We start from the raw sequence: 22,633 nt of genomic DNA, 5'->3' as shown, positions 1-22,633 counted from the left end.
ATGGGCTTCGTCGTAGTTTTTCTGTTGGGAGCGACACCATACCAGGAAGTACAGAGGAAGGTGTCGGCAGAACACGACATTTACGGCGACGTCGTCCAAGGAGACTTCGTCGACAGCTACGAGAACCTTACTTACAAGAGTGTGATGCTGCTCCGCTTGGCCCGAGAAAAGTGCTCAGATACTGACTTCGTGCTCAAGATAGACGACGACGTGCTGCTCAGTGTGTGGGACCTTGCTGTAGTAGCGAATAGTTTGGGAGGAATCAAGCGCTCAATGTTAGGTTATCTGTATCGCGGCTTCCGACCCCATCTGAACGTAGCTTCGAAGTGGTGCGTGTCTAGGGATAAATACGGACCAGATACGTATCCGGACTTCCTCTTGGGCACGGGATATCTGATTTCTAGTGACGCCATCTCCACACTAGAGGACGTTACTCACGACGAGTGCTTCTTTACTCTCCAAGACATTTACATGACCGGTATCGTCGCGGAAAGAGCGCAAGTAAGTCGTTTAGCGTTAGCTTGCTTCTCCTACAAACACGAACAATATGATCAACCTTTTTCCGAACCCAGAGTCTTCACGTTTCACGGTTGGAGCCCAGCGATGTTAAGGAGTCGATGGAGACGCACTGTCGACATCTTGAACTTCACACTGTGCGTTGGAATAAGACCCAGATGGTATCCTAGGCCTTCATAAACAAGATGACTGTTTGACATTTTTGCTGAGATCTTGTTATTGGCGTTCCCCAAGGCTGACCTGCCACTCGTCCCCACGGCCACACCAGCGGCCGCTGCAAGCTCTTGCAGCAGCCAGGGTAACCCAGCAGCTAAGGAGGTCCCCTCGACCTCTGGATCAATATACGAAAGGCCAATTGGACCCATTGGAGTGAATCATGCTTTATTTGTGCCGTTGTAAAACGTTTACTGGAGAGAACATTTCTAAAGTAACTGACCGCATTTCTACTGGGTATATTATAATAAGAGCGCTGATCTATGGACAGATATACCAAATGTTTACGGAGCAAACCGAGAATAATTATGCGTTACGGGAATCGAAGCAAATACCAAGCGTCCTCAAAGTTTTTTTTTTTTACAAGTGTTATTGATAACATTCCCTGTTGTTTTTATTGGGGTCAATCACCGGCACAGTAACTATAGATTTTCGTTTTTTGTTTGATCTACAATAACTTATTGCCACCCACGTTAACTTTACCGCCCTTCCAGTTGATCACACCTCTCGCAACCTGCGTGTGTACAGAAGTTTGCCATACAAGTCTCCAGTATACACAGACGGCACTGAAAAAAGGGCACATCTCATTAAACGCTGATCGTTTATTTTGACATTAGGATCAATTTTCTGATGGTGCACTTGCTGACATTGACGCTATCGTGACGTCAGGCTACAGTATCAATTCTGGTGACTGCGCCGGCAGAATGCGCCGGCATAGCTCTTCTGGATAACGCCAGACACCAAGACATTCAAAATGGCCCCTCGCACGAGCGTCACCAACGGAGTCAAGGAGCGGAGATGTCGTAGAAGCATACATCCCGAGAATTGCAGAGAACTGTTAAAATGTATTAGTACCGTGTCATGATGTTTGCGTTTGGTATTAACAGAATATAGCCTTTAATATGATGATGTAATTAACTTTTCTGGGTGCACTTCCATTTGTCTGCACAATTTCTAGGGATTAGAATTTCGTATGACGCACCTGCCATCCGATGTCATCAATATATATATATATATATATATATATATATATGATTCAAATACAGAAGTTCCGTGGGTCCGGTGCAAATATAATTAAATAAAGGAGCACACTTACAAAAATTGGATAGTTTTTTACTCTACGCTTCGGCCGTGGCACGGCCTTCGTCAGGATTAACAGAAATACGAGTATGTGGCTGCTATTGTGGGCAGGCATGAACACGCGAGTACAAAACACGTGCGATCAGCATGTGAGTGTCACAAAACTTTTGAAACAGTCGTGACTAGACTAAAAAATGATTAGAAAAAAATATAATACAATAGACAAGATTATGGGCATGTAAAGAGGCATTTGTAACATTCACCATTGAGAACGATGATCACGCATGAAAAAAATATGATAACCTTTAGAAAGAAGAGAATACGTTAGGGATGCTTCTTTATATATTTCGCAAAAATGCGGACGTCAGGGCATCGTAGAAAGGCCTGACACTTTGCCTACGCATTCGTTAATGACGGATAACAAACTATTGAATTTGTGAATGAAGAACGATACTCGAATTTCGCGATCATGGTGTGATTTAAAGCCTGATTCTAATAGCGTCACCATAATCTTGTCAAACGAATGACCTGGTAGATGAAAATGCTTGGACAATGGGAGATGTGGCAAACTGTTTACGTGTGATTTTTTATTGTTGAAACGGATACGAAAGGATGTCTCGGTTTTACCGACGTATTGCATGTGGCAGATTGAGCATTCAAGTAAGTAAATGATGCTGCTGCTATCGCAGTTTAAGTCCCCTTTAATCCTAAGTGAAAAGTTAGATGCAGTGCTTTTAGCAACAGTCGCAGTGGTTATGTGCGGACAAACTTTACATTGCGGTTTTTTTACTGGGGTGACAACCAACAGGAGCAATTAATCTAGTCTTGGAAGAAGTTACCATGTGGCGCAAAAGCAAAATTACAAGTTCCTTGATCTCCGTTATACTACCTTAGATCTCCGTTATACTACGTTGATCTCCGTTATACTATTCAGTGAAGATGTCCTTAAGCCGATCGCTCTGTTTCAATAGGTTGTAACGCTTTCTGAGTATATGCGACACGTTAGGAATAGATGCAGAATGCGTTAGAACGATGTTAGAACGGAAGGTGGCGCTGGTCGTTTGTCCATATCGATGAGCTCTTCCCGGTCGAGACATTTGGCCCGCTGGAGAGCGTTGTCGATTATTTGTGAAGGATATTGGTGTTCAGTTAATGCTTTACGGAACTGGTCACAGTTGCGAGTGAATCCCCTGTTGTCCGAACAAATTCCTTTAAAACGGATAGCTTGGCTATAGGGGATACTTGTTTTGCAGTGTTTGACATGTCTGCTTTTAAAATGAAGATATCTTTGTCGGTCAATGGATTTCCTGTAAAGGTTCGTCATTAGTTTACCATTGCTTAAAGCTACACTGACGTCAAGGAAGTTTATGGTGAATGGTGAATAAGAGTGGGAAAAGGAGATGTATGGTGCCACGTTGTTGAAATCTGCAATGAAATATTGTAATCCCGCTCCACCATTGTGCCAAATTAAGAAAATGTCGTCAATGAAGCGTTTGTAATAAAGTGGTTCAAAGTCACGAGGGGCGAGAAAGTTATTTTTTAGGATACCCATGAAGATGGTCGCATAACTGAGACCTATTTTTGTGCACATCGAGGTGCCGCTGGTTTGAACATAATGTTCACTGTTAAATTCAAAGTTGTTAAGCTCGAGTATCAGTGCTAAAATAGTGCCCGAGGTGGAACCGTCGATGGGTTTGTCATTTACCAAGTCATTGTATGCTTGAAGTACAGAATGAATCCCGTCCGCATGGGGTATATTTGTGTACAGTGACACCACATCCAGTGTGACCAGAAGAGCCTCACTCGAAACAAGCATATTTACAATGTCACGCAGAAAGTGATTAGTGTCCTTGACATATGAAGAAAAGTTAGGAGGAATGGAACTAATTAAGCTGTCTGCATATCGAGACAGGCTTTCCGTGATGGTCCCTATTCCTGAAGTTATTGGCCGGCCTGGATTGTTTTGTTTATGAATCTTAGGAAGCGGATAAAATCTACCAGCTACCGGACTCAGGGGAACTAAGGATTTAAGCGCAGTTTCTAGAATTTTATTTTTTCGTACAAGCTCCTTTAAAGTTTATTTTACTTTGGTACTGAATTCCTCCGTTGAGTCGTAGCTCAAATGTCTGTAAAATGTGTGGTCATTCAATTGTCTGTGGGCTTCACGAAGGTAATCAGCCTTATTTAATATTACGATTGTTCCACCTTTATCAGCCGGTTCGATGACGATGTCTCGGCAAACCATGGTTTGGATCGCTTATTTTTCTTTGTCGCTTAGGTTGCGGTGAAACGGCGATTGCTTTTTGTATGCTTCGAGTACATCTCGCTGCACTGCTCGGATGTAAATATCGAGACATTTATCCCTTTGGGAAGGGGGAGTCCAGTGCTTAGTAGAAAAAAACGCTGTTTTGATAGACAGAGGCCGATTATGAAAGTATTCGCGTAAACGCATGCTTCTTTCAAAATTGTGTAAGTCACTGATTTGTTGAAATTTATTGTATCCTCCAGTGGCAGGATAAAAGTTTAAACCACGGGAAAGAACGCTCAATTCCTCAGCCAATAACGTGGCACTAGAAATATTCACTATATTTCCAGCTTCTGCGGAGCACGAATGCACTGAAGACGTTGCGTCATCAGGAGTGCTGACGCTTGTGCAAATGTTATCGCGCATCAATTTGTCGCTGAGCTCGTGAATCTTATATATATATATATATATATATATATATATATATATATATATATATATATATATATATATATATATATATATATATATATATATATATTTGTGTGCATGTGCGTGCGTGCGAGTGCGTGTGTGTGCGAGTGCGTGTTGTGAGCGCTGACTGAGCGGTTCATCACCTTCACCTGAGCATACAAATAGTGCTCGGTTGCTGGCTCGCACGTCTGCATTGAAGATACAATCGTCACTCCTTCGTACCTGACGTCGTCTCAAGTGGTGGAGGTGCTGGGTAGCGGCTAAAACAGTGGGTGGAGCGTGTCTCAGAACTTCATCTCGCACTCTCGTGCCAGTTGGCCTACCTCGCCGCAGTGTTAGCAGCGGTGTTTGGAGCGTGTGGACCAGAAGTTGCGTGCTATGCGCCCACGTTCTTTGCAGCGGTAGCAGACGTCCGCCACTGCGTCGTTTCTTCCGGCCTCTGGGCAGTCCCGCCTGATGTGTCCCAGGTCTCCGCAGTTGTAGCACTTGCGGTCATCCCGCACGCTGTTTAAGCAGTCCCGCGAGATGTGACCCAGCTTGCCGCGCAGGTAGCACTTGTGTTGTACACGTATCCCGAAGGAGTACGGCCACCAGCGTGGGTCCGGTCTTAGCGAGCCGCAGGGCACGCGTTAACCGTCGCCGTGGCGGGAACACGATACTGCTCAAGTCGCAACACTTTATTGTGGCAACACCAAACGCAGTACAGCCCGTTGCAAAAAGGCGCGGCGGGAAAGCAAGTAGGCTTATCCACGCCACGGGCACAAAGTACTACACAGGGGTGCCACGAGCACGTCTCCGCGGTAAAGGTGATCCACGGAGACACCGGAACAAAGGCCCGGTTGCTCGAGCGAGGGCAAAGGCGCTCGCGTTGGCTTCGAAGGGAGACGGGTCGGCGTAGCGAGGCCACGCACTAGGACACCGTACCGCCCTTCGGCCGTGCGTACGCAGCGGGGCAACAACAGGTGAGCGTTCGCCTTGGGCGCGTGGCGCCGTCAGCGAAGTCCGACGAGCCCCCGACTGACGGGAGTCGACGGACGGAGAAGATTGCGTGGCTCACCGTTTGCTGTCCCGGAGAGTATCTGACCGCTCCCGACGCAGCGCGCGAAAACCTCTCGGGGTTCCCCGCGCGCGACGCCACAGTCAACATCCGCTTCCGGGTGAGGGAGTTAAACGTCACTCCGCTCTCCCACCACGGCAGACAGCAAAGGAGTGCAGACATGTCGGGACATGAGAACGGCAGAAAAGGCGGCAAAGCCCGCGCAAAGGCAGCGGGCTAGCCTCAATTCCCACATTCCCTCTCCTAAATTTGCCCTTTACCGGTCTGTAAAAGGCAGCCGGACGTCACCCATGCAGTTAAAATGACACTGCTATGAGCGACAGCTAACCTCAGTCCAGCCCTGTTACTGCTGCTAAAAATGATTACAAATGAGGAACAAAAACATAAATAACAAAATAAACACATGACACTATACAAATAACTGCGGAAGGGAGCACAGCAACGTGTCACTAGTGTTCGTGGTGCTGAAGGGGGATAGCGTCCAGTGCGCGGAGGGGCGGAAAAGGGCGTGACAGTGTCCGCTGGGTGCGATGCCCGAGTGCGAGGTCAGAGGTACGGGAGGGGGCTCAATGATGGCTCGTTGCGGGTTTTGATAAGCAGCGAGTCCGACGAACGCTGCGTCGGCTGTGCTTCGGAGGCCCCGCATTTCTGGCTCGATGATGGAGCTGGGACGTTGCGCGAAGCCGGGCCTCTCCAGTGGTCAGGGAGGCCGAACCACAACTGGCTGCGAGGCGCCCTGGCGTTGGCCGGCAGCATATAGCTGCTTTCAGCTGGCCTCGCGCAGGAGCCATGGTGGGAAAGGCAGCGTGGCTTCTTCGGCGACGGCCGAGAGCAGAGCACAGCCAGACGGTCTGACGTCAGTGGGTCAATGACCCCCCAGCACCTCCAGCGTCCGCATCGATGGGGGGAAGCCATGACGCACTCTTCGCGGGGTCGCACCGAAGCGTCACGCACTTACACACGCACGCACACACACCGCCGACGGCTGCGCGAGCGTAGGCGCAAAGCGTCCTTCGTCTCTCTCTCCCGGCAAGCACCGACACAGCTCCCTCCGCGGTAGACGAAACGAACACGGGAAAAAAAGTAAAAACAGAGCAAAATGACACACAATATCTGGCAAAAAAAAACACAAAACACAGATAACACTTAATATTAGACAAAAGAAACATAAAATACACATGAACACTTCAAAAAAAAGAGAAACACTGGCAGCAGACAGGGCGGGGTCAACTCCTTTACGAGAAAAGGCCGTAAAGAAGCTAACCTATACGGAGGCTAGACAGTAAACTGAGGGCCTTCGGTTGCGGAGAAGTCCGCCGTCCGGCGCGAAATCACAAAAAGGTGACCGCTTCCTCAGATTATACCGGTGCGGGGTCCGAATGCGGTCCGCCGCTCCGGGTGTGCCCCGTTGCTTGCGCGAAGTGCCGATGGGCTCTGGCGCGAGCTCGTGAGACCGTGATACAAAGGGTTTCAGGTCTGCGATATGGGCACGGCTGAGTTTTCCCGTATGGGAATCTTTCAGCAAGTACGCGAGTGGAGTGCAAGCTTTCTCCACTCGGTACGGACCAAGCCACTTAGGAGCGAGCGAGGTTAAGAACCCCTTACTGGCATCGCTAAGGGCGTGGTTGCGCTTCAGGACAAGATCGCCCACCTCAAAAACTAGGTCGCGATGCTTGCGGTCATATTGGGCCTTCTGCTGAGCCCTGGCCGACGCCAAACTTTGCCTTGCTTTGCAGAAAGCTCGACAAAGCCTGTCCCGAAGTGCCAACGCGTAAGCAGAGCAGTCTGCCGGCGCCTCCTCGTTCTCGAGCTGGCATTGAGTGACGCTGGTCACCGGATTTGCCAACTCCCTTCCAAAATTTAAGAAGGCGGGCGAGAAACCAGTTGAGCGACTCTCGGATGTTCAAATAGCGAACGCGAGCTCACTCAAATGGTCTGCCCAGTCCCTTTGACTTTCGGCAAAGGCCGCCAACATCGGTTTGAGCGTACGATTGACGCGCTCCGTCAAATTGGACTGGGTATGGTAGGGTGAAGTAGTGCAGTGATCAATTCCGAGGGAACGGCACGTGACACCAAACACCCGAGTGGTGAAATACGAAGCATTGTCAGTGATGAGCCTTTCCGGGAAGCCGAACCGGCAAAACACTTCCTGCAGCTTCTCAAGCACCGCTCGCGCTGTCACCTTTCGAAGTGGGAAAAGTTCCACCCATTTCGAAAAGTGATCAACGACTACCATCAGGTGAATGAAGCCCTGCTTACTTCTGGGAAATGGTCCCATTAGATCGCAGGTGGCCACTTGCCACGGGCGCTCACTGACAATCGGTTTCATCAGACCGGGCGGTTTGCCACCCCTTGATTTCACCGTTTGACAGACGCGGCAAGAACGGCAATAGCGAAAAATGTCTCGCTTCATGCCGGGCCAAGTCACAACGCGGCTCAGTTTTGCAAAAACTTTCGAGCCACTCAGGTGACCGGCCATGGGTTCGTCGTGAGAGGATCGCAACAGTGCGGCTCTCAGACTTTTGGGCATAACCACCTTAAGCGGGTCTATGGACTCGTCATCAGTGGCTATATACTTCAGCAGGAGCCCGTCATGGTCCAGCAAATATGAATCCGCCGGGGACTCAGCGACACACGCTGGTTCGAGCCCCCTATTCGCGCCCGCTGCAGGGCAAGCAGCGTCACGGCGCTCCGTCTCGTCGAGACAGTCGTTATCGGCGCCCGCTGCAGGACAAGCAGCGTCACGGCGCTCCATCTCTCTGAGACCGTCGCATATTTCGCGACAAAACGGGTCACTTTGCTGGGCCTTCAGAAGCTCTTCTCCGCTGAAAGCGATGCCCATTCTCGCTAAATGGGGGAGTCTGGTATCGCGCCCACTCAGGACCGCAGCAACAACCGCTTGAGTCGGCGTTACGGGTTCGCTCTCGGCCTCGTGGCCTTCGGAAAGTTCCCCCGCTCGGCCGCTTCGCGGTGCGCCGCTTACCTGGTTAGCAGCCAAGGTTTGTCCGCATGGGGACTCACCCTTCACGCCGAATGGCGGCGAAGCTGCTGTTTCGCCCCTGACGCTTGCAAGTGCTAAGGCACCGCTAGCGGCTGTCGCACCGGGATCAAGGTCCTCGGCTGACAGTGGGGCACGAGATAGCGCGTCAGCTACCACGTTGGTGCTCCCCTTTCGATACTGCACCGAAAAGTCATAGTGCTGTATCACGAGAGCCCAGCGCGCCAGCCTGCCGGCAGGCTCACGGAGCCGCATCAGCCAGCTGAGCGCACTGTGATCCGTTTGCACTACGAATTTCGTCCCATCAAGATAGACGTCAAACTTCCGCAGTGCAAACACGATGGCGAGGCACTCCTTTTCGGTCACGGAATAATTTTTCTCCGCAGAGACCAAGGAGCGGCTGGCAAAGGCCAACGGCTGCAACACGCCATCGTATTCCTGTAGGAGAACAGCTCCTAAACCCAGATCGCTCGCATCAGTTTGTACAACGAACGGTCTGGTCAGGTCGGGGAGCTTGAGCTGTGCTGTCTCCGCTATGGCGTTAGACAGTCGGCAAAACGCCTCCTGCTGCTCAAGTCCCCATTGCCACTCGGCAGACTTACCCAAGAGTTTGCTCAAGGGCGCCTGCAGTCGGGCACAGGACGGAATGAAGGAACGGTAAAAGTTGACCATTCCTAAAAAGCGGCGAAGGCCACGTACGTCCTTGGGCACGGGAAATTCGAGAATAGCTCGAAGTTTCTCCCGATCCGGCTCTACTGAGCCTTCGCCCAGCGTAAACCCGAGCAACTGAACACGGGTCTACGCTAATTGGACCTTAGCGGGGTTAAGTGTCATCCCGGCGGTCCTCACCCTCTCGAGTACATCGGCAACATGGGCCAAATGCTCTTCGAAGGTTCGTGAATAAATCACGATGTCGTCGAGGTAGCACATGCAGTATGACCACTTTGCTTCCCCGAGGACGCGGTCCATGAGTCTTTGAAACGTCGCAGGAGCATTGCAAAGACCAAAGGGCATACGAGTAAACTCGAACAACCCTCTGTGGGACGTGAACGCAGTTTTACACTGGTCACGGCTACCCATCCGGACCTGTAGGTAACCTTTAGAGGCGTCAAGCGTGGTAAAGTACCGTGCATCACCCAGGTTACCTACGATGGAGTTTATCGTGGGGAGCGGATAGGCATCCTTACGAGTCACTCCATTCAGACGGCGATAGTCGACGCACAGGCGATGTCTGCCATCTTTCTTAGGCACTAGTATAATTGGAGACGCCCAGGAGCTTGACGAGCGGCGAATAATGCCAGCCGCAAGCATGTCATCTAGCAACCCATCGATAATCTGCCTTTTGGCGAGACTGACGGGCCTGGGGTTACACTTCAAAGGAAGCGCGTCACCAGTTTCGATCACATGGCTCACAAAATCGGTGCAGCCAGGTTGATCGGTGAAGAGCTCGTCGTACTGACATAACAGTGTCGACAGACGAGCCTTCTGTGCTTCATCCAACTGAGTCGCGCAGGCGACCAAAGGATGTAGTGCCTTTTCGTGTCGTGTCGGTCGATCCACGCAGGGGTTTCGAGCCGACGAGCGCGGAACGCCAGGGTACGACCCCGGAGTTGGCGCACGACACGGTTCGTGCCGCGCCTCTCGTTCCCGAAGGGGACTGCGAGAGGGCAAATGCGGTGAGCGGGGGCTTGGCCCCGAACTCTGCGCAGGACACGTTTCCGACGCTTCTGCCGCAAAGGCGACGGTAAGCGCCGGCGGGCTGATGAACGGCTTGAGTTGGCAAAATGGGCCATCACGATAGCCGCCATTCGCAATGTCCACAACGATACCGGTTTTAAGGAGAAAGTCCCGACCGAGAATCACTGGAACATTGAGCCCTGGAAGATGAACAAGACGGCAGCGTCTCATTCGATCTCCCCATCTGACAGTCAACCTTGCAGCGCCTGCCGAATGGGCCACGCCTTTCGCAAGGGTGAATGTCGTTCGGCTGTCCCGCAAGCGCACCGAGTGCTTCTGCAAGTGGGACAACACCCGTTCGCCGAACAACGAGGCCCTAGTGCCCGTGTCCAGCAAAGCCGAAAATTCACGGCCGGCAATGGTGACCGGAATGAACGGCGCGTGCGTATCAGCAAGAAAAGTGCTTGCCCTGCACGCAGAGGGAAGAAGCAAAGGTTGGGTCGGTCGTGCATTCACGAACGACCCGGAAGCCCGTTTCCCTGCCTCGCAGGAGGCCTGGATCCGGTGCATTCCCTTGCTATGTGCCCTCTTTCACGGCAGCGGTAACAGCGCACTCCATCACGGTCTGTATTCCCAGACGGAGCAGCTTCGAGCTGTCGTGATCGGCTCGCTACGTTATCGTAGGATACGTTTCTGCGAGCCGCACCTCCTACATTACGTTGGGCGAAAAGCGTCCCTGTATGGAGGTTTCAGGCGGAGCAGCGCAGGCTGCCCGCCTTTCATGCCTAAAGGGGTCAAGAGCGCGAGCGCTCAACTCCCACGCACAGCCGGTTGCAGCCGCAAAGGCGGCGCCGAGAGGCTGTTGCCGTTGGGGAAGGGTCATGGCCCCTCTCCAAGCGCAGCGCGGCTCAAGGGCATCGCTGGCTGGCGGCGGCGGGCGATAGGCACGCGCGGCGAAAATGTCGCCTTGGATGCGCTTCGCCTCGGCGGCCGACGCTTCCAAATCACTGAAGCGGCCGCCGCGCAGGTATGCCGAAAAAGTCGGATGTGCCTGCCGTATCACCCGTTCGACGCGTTCCTCGTTCGAGGCTCGGGGCTCAGCGATAGAATTAACTTCATCCATCGCCCGTACATACTCCTGTAAAGACTCGTCAGGAGCTTGTGTACGGAGCTCGAGCTCTCGCCGCATCCTACTTTCGTAGTCAGCGGGTAGGTATTCGCGCAAAAAGACCGCACGAAATTCCTCGAGGTTTGCTGCACGGTAACCGGAAAGCCGATACCATCTCGCCGCCGTGTCAGTCAGTGCAGCTGGAACAACACGTTCGAGCACCACCTTATCCAAACCCATCGCTGTCTGATAACGTGACAGAGAGTCGAGGTAATCTCGGGTGGTGAGCTGATCACCGTATCCGCTGTAGGTTGGCACAGGCAACATAACAGCGGGGTGACCGCTTTTCGGACCAGCCGAAAGCGTTTGCACAGCTCCCGAGAGTGCTTGGATCATCTGCACGGCGTTTTGCAGCAAAGTCTGCGTCGTCGCACCGGCTTCGTAGGAAACCGTTGGTGCGTTAGCGGCGCGGTCGAGCGAAGACGAGCAGTCGCCCAGCTCGATCAGTGGGGCGGTTTCAAACAGACCACCGCCCTGCGCGCCATTCCCAGAGCAAAATAGCCTCCTTATGGGATTTGCCTGTTGTCGAACCAAAGGCGCACTTGGTGCGGCTACCATCGACAATTCAGGCGCCTGCTCAGCGTGCGTTCGAAGTGTCAGTTGCACGGCTGATAGCGGGCAAAAGTCGGCGAGGGCCCCGTCAATTCCGCAGGGAACCGACTGCGAGCGCTGTGCCGACGAACTGCCATGCATGCCGAAGGGCGCATTAGCAGTCGGAGGCGCTTTGGCGTAACGTTCAGGTAGGGCAAGAGGCCCATTCCGAAGCGATGCGCCGTCTCCAAAGGGAGCGGCTAGGCGCCTCGTGCGTCACCGCAATAGGGGGTGCCGACACGGACGGGTGTCGAAGGCGCTTGTGCGTAACGTTCGGGTAGGGCAAGAGGCCCATTCCGAAGTGACGCGCCGTCTCCAAAGGGAGCGGCTAGGCGCCTCGTGTCGTCACCGCAATAGGGGGTGCCGACACGGACGGGTGCAGTAGGGTTCCCGTCAATAGAGGCAATGGCCTCCGTGTGCAACGTGGCATCCGCTAAAAGGGACAGCGGACAAAAGTCCCGCGAAGCAGCCATGTTGCGACGAGCCGAATCGCGCAGGCGAACTGACTCGCTAAGAGCAGTCAAAAGCTAGAGCTTTTGATACAGCGTTGGGCGCCAGTGTGGTGTACACGTATCCCGAAGGAGTACGGCCACCAGCGTGGGTCCGGTCTTAGCGAGCCGCAGGGGACGCGTTAACCGTCGCCGTGGCGGGAAACACGATACTGCTCAAGTCGCAACACTTTATTGTGGCAACACCAAACGCAGTACAGCCCGTTGCAAAAAGGCGCGGCGGGAAAGCAAGTAGGCTTATCCACGCCACGGGCACAAAGTACTACACAGGGGTGCCACGAGCACGTCTCCGCGGTAAAGGTGATCCACGGAGACACCGGAACAAAGGCCCGGTTGCTCGAGCGAGGGCAAAGGCGCTCGCGTTGGCTTCGAAGGGAGACGGGTCGGCGTAGCGAGGCCACGCACTAGGACACCGTACCGCCCTTCGGCCGTGCGTACGCAGCGGGGCAACAACAGGTGAGCGTTCGCCTTGGGCGCGTGGCGCCGTCAGCGAAGTCCGACGAGCCCCCGACTGACGGGAGTCGACGGACGGAGAAGATTGCGTGGCTCACCGTTTGCTGTCCCGGAGAGTATCTGACCGCTCCCGACGCAGCGCGCGAAAACCTCTCGGGGTTCCCCGCGCGCGACGCCACAGTCAACATCCGCTTCCGGGTGAGGGAGTTAAACGTCACTCCGCTCTCCCACCACGGCAGACAGCAAAGGAGGGCAGACATGTCGGGACATGAGAACGGCAGAAAAGGCGGCAAAGCCCGCGCAAAGGCAGCGGGCTAGCCTCAATTCCCACACACTAGAGAGACAGGCCAGCACCACTCCTTCTCTCGTCCGGCTTGCAGTCCCTGGAGATGTGTCCCTGCATGTGGCAGATGTAGCAGGTATTTTCCTGCTCCTTGAAATCGCGTGCAATGTGGCCCATCTCCCGTTCCACTTGCGACGGGAGTGAATCGCACGGCAAACTGACCGAAGATTCGTCGTCGTGTGGACTAGCATCCACTGATACACTATACCCAATATCAGAAGACATCGTCACGTACGCCGTGCAAGCACTGAATTAATTAAAAAACCGCCCTTTGTATATGCTCTGCGGCTCACACCAACAGGTGTTCAAGTCACGCATTAGAAACGACGAGTTTACAGGGCCCGTTTGCACACAATGTAACAGAAATGGTCGAGCGGTAATGCGGAAACCAGTTGCGTGACGACGTACAGAGGAATAAGAAACCATCCACAACAATGGGGAGACGTCAGTACTCGCTTTGCGATAGATCGATGGCCTTTTATCTCTCTAAAGAGGGGGCCACATGCAGTACTTATGTTTGGCACGAGAAAAAAATTAAGATGTGATGTTGGAAACAAAGCGCTGTCTCCTTCATTTAAAACGAAACTAAAGTGCAGCATTGGCCCACTATAGACTGGTAAATTATTCTTTACGATCTTTGCTCGCGTTCCATTCGGCACCAAAAGCCCGTCACTGGGCCAAACCAAAGTTCCGAAATCATTTCCTTTAATTCACGTGCCAGGTAGAGGTGTGAGCAAAAGTGTGCAGAACACGGGATCACTTGGCCACGGGATCCACGTGATCACAGGAACAAGGGGATAAAATTTATTTTGTGTGCTTGGCTTCATTAAGTTTTGCAAGGCTAGCTACGCTTATCCGTGAATCAAGCGGCATAAATAACTACGTGATCCCGGCGCTGGAACCGGCACCATCGCCACCTCTACGTCAAAAAAAAATGACCCCGTATCTGCATGTTACACCGCAAATGTCGTCGAAAGACGATAGTCTTGCGTCTGGAGAGAGTGAATGACACATTTATTTGATCTGCGCGAGAAAACTGGTGAGTGGTATTCTGGAGGCGCAGCGAGTGTCTCGAGCGTGCAGGGGAGGCGAACGAGTGCATCAAGTCACGTTACACGTGAAACTTGAGCGTTGTCTGGCAGTTATCCTAGAAAACGAAGTGCGCGGCGTGTGCGCCCGTCTCGGAGGCGATAAGGTGTAGAACGCAAGGCGACGGGTAGGGGCCACCACCGTGTCGTCTTAGCAAACCGCTGGAAACACTTGCTTTTTCGTGCAAGCGTTGCATGGTCAGCGCAGCGTGATGAACGCTACGGTCCTTAGAATTACTTATGTATGCTTTTTGTAGTATAAATACACACATGCAGAATATTGACGTGTTGTTGTGGTTTCTCAAATATGCGCAATAATTGCTTTTCAATTGACAATCGCACAAGTCTGAATGCTGAAGCTTGATTTAAATTGGTAGGCGCTGCGGATGAAGTCGGCCGTTTGGAGTATCGTTTGATCACTTTAGTGCTGTTTATGATACCGTTAAGGGTGGACAGACAGACAGACAGACAGACAGACAGACAGACAAAGACGCACGGATGGATGGACGGACGCGGCAAGCGGATGATTTATGGTTCGCCGACAAAACCTTGCGAAGCTTCACTCCCCTTCATCATCATTCACTCCATGGATACCCTGTGATTTTTTCTAATTTATTACTTTTAGTACTAAACCCCGATATCAGGCTCACGTTTTGCGCAATTCAGTACGTCTGTACTGTTTCTTGTGTATGTCTTCTCAATCCATATGGATCTTGAAGGCATTAAATCACTGCTGCCTCCGCCAGGAACATTCCAGCAAAGTTTCTGTCAGCAGACTGCTTCGCATGTCGCAAGGCGGTGGTATTATACTAAGTTTCTTTAGGTGCTTTAACAGCTTCGAGCTTCTTAAGTGTTTCACTCCTTAAGGTGCTAAGGGACGGTTAGGCCGTGTGTCCTTACCACAGCTCCAGCTGTCCTGAATAGCTTCTCAATTTCTTCACTGCTGTAGTACTCCTTCATTTTGTATGTAGAATTTAAGTTTGTTATTAGCATACTTTTCGGCCTCGGCTTCTTTTGGCAGCCTTCAGAAAGTGCACTGAGGCTAACGTGTAGCGTAAGCATGACCGCACAAAAAGTGGGGAGCGGGAATTGCGGGGGTTCAGTAGAATTTTCGAATTTATTTTCGTTGCTTTGTAAATAACTTATTTGATTATCAGTACCCATGTTTCCACTCAAATTAACTACTCTAAATTTGCAGGGAGGCTTCTCACGCTGTTCTTTTTTTTTCTGTTGTTGTAGCGACTGCTTCACCTTGTATTCACTACAACTGAAACTATCACAAACTCTGGGGCACTAGCATTCAGGGACGCTACTGGTGCGTCTAGCCCTTTCTCAGTGCTCTCATGCTGAAGCGGGTCATATCACTACAAGCGCACTAAGCCCTCCCACGGTGAAGATGTGGACGCCACTACATTGAAAGACGTCAATATAATTTAAGGGCTATTAATGCTACTGTAATGAACGGGATTATGGATAGTTAACAATTTTTATTACTAGGCATGCCACACATATATCTAATGGTGACATTTTTTTGGCGAAATTTAAAGAAAAATGGCGACATTTGGCGACTTTCCACTGGTCGTTTGGCGAATCTTTCTCGAAATTCAGTGGCAACACTGGTTGCCGTTGCCACGTCCGTATTTGGAGAGTACACGAAGCACTACATACACGGTTTGTGGTGGTAGTGGTCAAACACTTCTTAACCATTAAATGGTTACAAATAGGTCATTGGGTTTCAGAACAGCGGTCAAATGGAGCCCAAAGGTGCAGGAGTGTCATGTACCTTGTGGTGCTAGCATAAGGTGAGTACTTATTAAGAAACCACTGCTGTAGCACATCTGAACTCATGAGGCATGGCATTAAATCGAGAGCAGAACTGCAGGTGGCGCCTGCTGCCATATCTAACGTGAGTGCGGCGCCATTGAAGAAGTGCAGAAAGGGTAGCCAATTCGAGAAGACCGACTGACAGACATAAGACGGCTTTTACTTGCGGCTATAGTAATGATACAATTAGGTGCTAAGTATGGTATAACAAGTATTGTTGCTAGGCTAGTGTAGGAGATAATAGCCTCTACTGAGAAGAGCAGGAGCAATATTAACCAGTAGCCCCGCCGCGGTGGTCTAGTGGCTAAGGTACTCGGCTGCTGACCCGCAGGGCGCGGGTTCGAATCCCGGCTGCGGCGGCTGCATTTCCGATGGAGGCGGAAATGTTGTAGGCCCGTGTGCTCAGATTTGGGTGCACGTTAAAGATCCCCAGGTGGTCTAAATTTCCGGAGCCCATCACTACGGCGTCTCTCATAATCATATAGTGGCTTTGGGACGTTGAACCCCACATATCAATCAATATTAACCAGTAGAAGTGAGTAAACCTTGGTAAAATCCGGGTGGAAATAATGCTATTCACGATTGTTCTTGAGAAGAAATACCATGCTCCGGAACACGGAGAATATGCCGACATGCGGGAAATGAACACAAGAGTAACTACAAATATTTATAAAGCAGTTATTTCAGCTGGATATAAGCACAAAAGAAAAAAAAAGTAACCACAGTCAACGAGACTACAAATAACTTAAGACATTTTACAGATGACAGCAATCTGAACTTACTCATGATTTCAGATATTATGTATGAGAACTAACAATCGGCAAATAAAGTAAGTTATGCAGGTAAAAAAAGGTGACACAATCAATACAGCTATGAATATGTTTAGGAAGAATAAAATTGTCCGAATTCACAGTCATGGCGCAAATGTCCCATGTGTAACTGCCTACGAGGTTAGAAAGGGCATACGTGATTATTGCGACAAAGACGGCATGTAGTTGATTTCATCACTGGTGGCGCTAAAAAACATGAAATAAACTTTGTCCCTTTACATTCAGTCCATAAAGACATCAATGATGCGAGTGAGCTGTGAAAATGCCAAGGTTCCCCTAATATTGAAGGAACGAAAGAGTGTAAAAAACAATCCTACAAGCCTATTATATAAGAACTAATAAAAATAATAGCGATCGCAATTTCAAATAGGCTGAAAGAAACGTTTGCCTGTAACAAGTCTGCTGTGCAAGCCGGCTACAGAAACTCATGCTCTGCAATCGGTGTCGTACTATCTTAGAACTTTACAGCATAAAGTTTTTTCAGCAAGACTAAAAGCAGGAACACGCAATCATTACAAGATTGTACTGAAGCACCTAGAAAATAGTTCAGTTTATTGTCAAGCTCGTTTGAGCGACTAAGGAGTGATCTCACGTGGCTGTAAAAGACAGCTTTTCTTCATGATCGTATATGCCTCGACCCTGGCCAAGGCAGTTGTTCTTGTAAACGTCAGCTGCAGATACGAAGCGCTCGTCCATTCCAGGAAAAAGCACACGTTTCAATAGGTGTGTGCACGTGCGTATGTGTGCGCGTAAAAGCGTGTGTTTGTCTGATGTACGTGTAACAAGAAAAAACAAACAAAGTAGGTTTTCTGCACACAAAGTATCACAGCTTTTATTTTAAAATGCCAAAATAAGTTCATTTTAGGAGAGCACAACTGTCAAAACATTTGACGCAACAATAAAACAGGACAATACTATTTCCCCAACAAGTAAGAACTCTTAATGGAGGCGGACATGTTGCAGGCCCGTGTGCTCAGATTTGGGTGCACGTTAAAGAACCCTTGGTGGTCGAAATTTCCGGAGCCCTCCACTACGGCGTCTCTCATAATCATATGGTGGTTTTGGGACGTTAAACCCAACATATCAATCAGAAAGAACTCCTAATTCTTTTTCGATAAAAAAATATTAGGTGCCCACTGCCGTTCCGTCAGAAAAAAATACAAGTTAAGACAAAAATTATCAGACGAATGAATATAAGAACAGCTATCAACCTAATAATGCCGATTGGTTTGGCCGATAATTTTTGATCTCCTTCAAGGCAATACGACACACACTCCTTCAAGGCAATACGACACAATTTTACGCGATCGCTGCGGCAAACCTTTATTGATAAATTACGGATTATTTGTACCATGATAAGTCATGCAACGTGTGACAATGCTGCCTTCCTTTTCAGCAAACGCTGCCTGTAGTTTGCTACGCACTACCACGATTGAATTTGATTACAAGTTCAAAGCAACATCGTAATCTACATGCACATAATGTGTCAGCAGAGAGTGGTTAAATTACATTTTTTACAGCAAAGCCTTTCTCGCCGAGCCTTTCATTTCCAGGATTTATGGTAACTCTGCGGTGTATTATAAGTAGGTATGCGCCACAGACAATTGCTTAATCCCGCTATCGACACCTAGTGAACAAAACATGAATGCAACAGTTAGCTCAACAATTGGTTATGTGCCACGGAAGTCTCTGTGACCTATCAGAAAACAATCGTCATAAACGCATATTCGCTATAACATGGCACTTCGCGGTAATAAGAGGCGGCTGCTATACTAACACCTCAAAGCTTTACAAAGAGGGTTCAAAAGAGCAGCGATAAAATATATCTGAAAGACTCGCAAGACATACAAATTTGTTAGCCAACCGAAGGAAACACCTCCATCTTCTCTGTTTCAACGGTGTCCTGCGTGCTTGCACATTGGCATGTTTGCGCCCATACACATTTCTATGCACCAAACGATGGTTTCTTAAAAAGGTAAAGGAGACGGCAGTGGGGTTTATGCCGCTACATTGGGTGCACGTTAAAGAACCCCAGGTGGTCTAAATTTCCGGAGCCCTCCACTACGGCGTCTCTCATAATCATAGAGTGGTTTTGGGACGTTAAACCCCACATATCAATCATTATGCCGCTACATTGATCCTGTGAGGCACTATACAGAACGCATCGTTTTAGAGTGTTCGCCATTCATTGCGTAGTGAGCACTGCTCACGAAGGAATATGGACTTATGCTTCAGTGCAATGCCCTCGACAATTGTCTCTTCCCGGAAGGATGTGTTACTAGGTGTGATCAGGCCCATCGATCACTTCTAACCTGTTTAACGAAAACTGATTTTGCTTCGCATTTAAAGACGTTTTTCATGTGGTTATTTGTATTTACATATGCGGTATTTGTTTTCTTTGTTTTTTTCTCTCCTCTGTCTTTTTCTCCCCTCCTAAGTTCCTTTCTTCTATGTTCCCCTTCTCGAACGAGCAAGAAGACGTTGTTTTCCTATAAGCGGCAGTTGTCGACTGATACCTCCGTGTTTGCCGATGACATTGCATTGCTGAGTAACTCGGGGGACGAATTGCAACTCATGATTACGGAGTTAGACAAGGAGAGCAGAAAGGTGGGTCTTAAAATTAATCTGCAGAAAACGAAAGTAATGTACAACAACCTCGGCAAAGAGCAGCGCTTCGAGATAGGTAATAGTGCACTTGAAGTTGTAAAAGACTATATCTACTTAGGGCAGGTAATAACCGCAGAGCCGAACCACGAGATTGAAGTAACTAGAAGAATATGAATGGGGTGGAGCACATTCGGCAAGCACTCGCAAATTATGACAGGTAGATTGCCACTAACCCTCAAGAGGAAGGTATATAACAGCTGTATCTTGCCGGTACTTAGCTACGGAGCAGAAACCTGGAGACTTACAAAGAGGGTTCAGCTTAAATTGAGGACGACGCAGCGAGCAATGGAAAGAAAAATGGTAGGTGTAACCTTAAGAGACAAGAAGAGAGCAGAGTGGATTAGGGAACAAACGGGGGTTAAGGATATCATAGCTGAAATCAAGAAGAAGAAATGGACATGGGCAGGGCATGTAGCGCGTAGACAGGATAACCGCTGGTCATTAAGGGTAACTGACTGGATTCCCAGAGAAGGGAAGCGGGTTAGGGGGAGACAGAAGGTTAGGTGGGCAGATGAGATTACGAAGTTTGCGGGTATAAATTGGCAGCAGCAAGCACAGGACCGGGTTAACTGGCGAAACATGGGAGAGGCCTTTGTCCTGCAGTGGACGTAGTCAGGCTGATGATGATGATGACCTTCGTGTTTCCTTTGTCACCTTGTTTTTTGTGCATACAAACCAAATGAAAAATAATGACGCATGCATCAAAGGCCGCGCATTCCTCAAGCTTATTTTTTTGGCGATATGACTCGCAGGTTAATGGCTTCATTGCTACGTATACCGTGCTCCACCGCAAGCTAAATAAATCATATTGCAAACCTTAGGTTTTAGTTTAGTTTCAGTCAGCCAGTCAGTCAGTCAGCCAGTCAGTCAGCCAGTCAGTCAGTCAGCCAGTCACCCAGTCAGTAAGTCAGCCAGTCAGTAAGTCAGCCAGTCAGTCACTCATTCAGCCAGCCAGTCAGTCAGCCAGTCAGTCAGTTAGCCAGCCAGTCAGCCAGCCAGTCACTCAGCCAGCCAGTCAGTCAGCCAGCCAGTCAGTCAGCCAGTCAGCCAGCCAGTCAGTCAGCCAGCCAGCCAGTCAGTCAGCCAGCCAGCCAGTCAGTCAGCCAGCCAGTCAGTCAGCCAGCCAGTCGGTCAGCCAGCCAGTCGGTCAGCCAGCCAGTCAGTCAGTCAGCCATCCAGTCAGTCAGTCAGTCGACATTTTTTGTAATGTTCGCTCTAATAGTAATACCAGCCGCTTCGACAAATTGAACTCAAGGATCACATATATGCAATCTATTCCAACCAAACCATCAGTGTTATCTTTTTTCTAAGCAAACCTCGCAAGTATAAATAAAGAACGAACAACCTGCGTTATTAAATCACATTTACAGGAAGAGGCAAGAAGATGTGTTTGTGATTCACTAGACATCTTGTTGCACTGAGCAGTAGACCTATAGCTACGGAAGCAGTATACCTAGCCCCCTTCCCACACACGCCCCCCCCCTTCCACCCAAAGTCCAACCGAATTTTTATCTCATGTATAATATATTGTGGTAGTATAGTAGAACAATATAGGATATAATGGGCTCCCCCGTCTGTTCCCGAACGTAGCACGTAACTTCTTTTTCTCAGAATATCCAAAGATTTTCAGAAAAATAATGGCACTGCATGAGAGGCATGGCACCGTTTGGATTCTGAGGAAGAACATTGCTAGCCAATTACACGAAAAACAGGTGTTTTCTTCCATCAGAGCTCTTCTGAATTCTCCGAATGAAATGTTTGCCGCAAACTAGAGCTTGGCACGGCACGACTAAAGTAATCCGCAGCTGCTTTCATTAAAGGCCTAACTGCGCAGAACAGTCGTAGAACATTTGACGGATGGTGGGTAACCAATGTGCTCTTGCTTCAAACAATGTATTGGAGAGGTCAAGGTTCGTACGAAACGCCAGCGAAACAGCTGAGTCACACTCACGAATGCATTTTATGAGCCTTTTTCGCCACTCGTCTTGACGGTGCCTTCATCTCGTCATGAAAGCTTCAGTTATTCTAATGCAAAAACGTCCTATACCAGTGCTAGCATTTCTTCTGCTCACCGTGGGTGTTCAGTTTTCTGTCTATCATGTTGGGTTTCGCTCTTCGTCGACGAGATGCGGAGCCACGAGTAAGGCGGTAAAGTTTGAATACGTCACGCAAACCTGGAGGCATTGTGACCCAACCGCCAACCAGACCACCGTACTCATCAGCGTCACTTCGAGTGCAGATCACTTCAAGAATCGAGTGGCGATACGGGACACATGGGGAGGCACGGCCCTCAAGATGGGCTTCGTCGTAGTCTTCTTGTTTGGGCGACACCGGACCAGGAAGTACAAAGAAAAGTGTTGGCAGAAAACGATATTTACGGTGACGTCGTCCAGGGGGACTTCATCGAGAGCTACGAGACTCTCTTCTACAAGACCGCGATGATGATTCGTTGGACTCGAGCAAAATGCTCAAAGGCTGAATTCGTGCTCAAGATCGACGACGACATGATCCTCAGTGTGTGGGACCTCGCCGTCATCTTGAAAGGTTTGGAAGGAATCAAGCACTCAATGTGGGGCTACTTGTACCGTCATCACGGACCCAATCGCAACGTAGCTTCCAAGTGGTATGTATCTGAAGAGGAATACGCGCCAGATACATATCCAGAATTCCTCTCTGGCACAGGCTTTCTGATTTCGGGCGACGCCATTTCAGCCCTGGATGACGTTATTCACGACGAGTGCTTCTTTCCTCTGGAAGACATCTATTTGACCGCCATTGTAGCTGAGAGGGCACAAGTGAGACGTTTGCATTTGAATGGCTTCTCGAACGAACACATCGGATACTACTAGCCATGCTCGATCCCGATAGTTGTGACATCACATGGCTGGAGCCCAAGAGCC

At 49.7% G+C, this 22,633-nt stretch overlaps 1 protein-coding gene across 1 annotated transcript; it reads left to right on the top strand.

Annotated features, from left to right (window-relative positions):
- On the top strand, nucleotides 1-22,582 carry LOC119181648 (N-acetyllactosaminide beta-1,3-N-acetylglucosaminyltransferase 4). Its single transcript, XM_075874671.1, has 3 exons — nucleotides 1-501; nucleotides 21,939-22,040; nucleotides 22,127-22,582. Exons 1-3 carry the CDS (start codon nucleotides 1-3, stop codon nucleotides 22,580-22,582), a joined length of 1,059 nt encoding a protein of 352 aa, XP_075730786.1.
- The last annotated feature ends 51 nt before the right edge of the window (nucleotides 22,583-22,633 follow it).

Source organism: Rhipicephalus microplus, chromosome 10, assembly GCF_043290135.1.
Source record: "Rhipicephalus microplus isolate Deutch F79 chromosome 10, USDA_Rmic, whole genome shotgun sequence".
In the NCBI taxonomy this organism is placed as follows: domain Eukaryota; kingdom Metazoa; phylum Arthropoda; class Arachnida; order Ixodida; family Ixodidae; genus Rhipicephalus; species Rhipicephalus microplus.
This window is presented reverse-complemented; position numbering and strand designations above follow the sequence as displayed.

Excerpts from the sequence above, each read along its gene's own strand:
- LOC119181648 (XM_075874671.1), top strand. The coding sequence starts at position 1 with ATGGGCTTCGTCGTAGTTTTTCTGTTGGGAGCGACACCATACCAGGAA. Across the intron at positions 502-21,938 it reads TCGTCGCGGAAAGAGCGCAA|ACCACCGTACTCATCAGCGT; the intron begins GTAAGTCGTTTA and ends ACCGCCAACCAG. Across the intron at positions 22,041-22,126 it reads CCCTCAAGATGGGCTTCGTC|GGGGACTTCATCGAGAGCTA; the intron begins GTAGTCTTCTTG and ends GACGTCGTCCAG.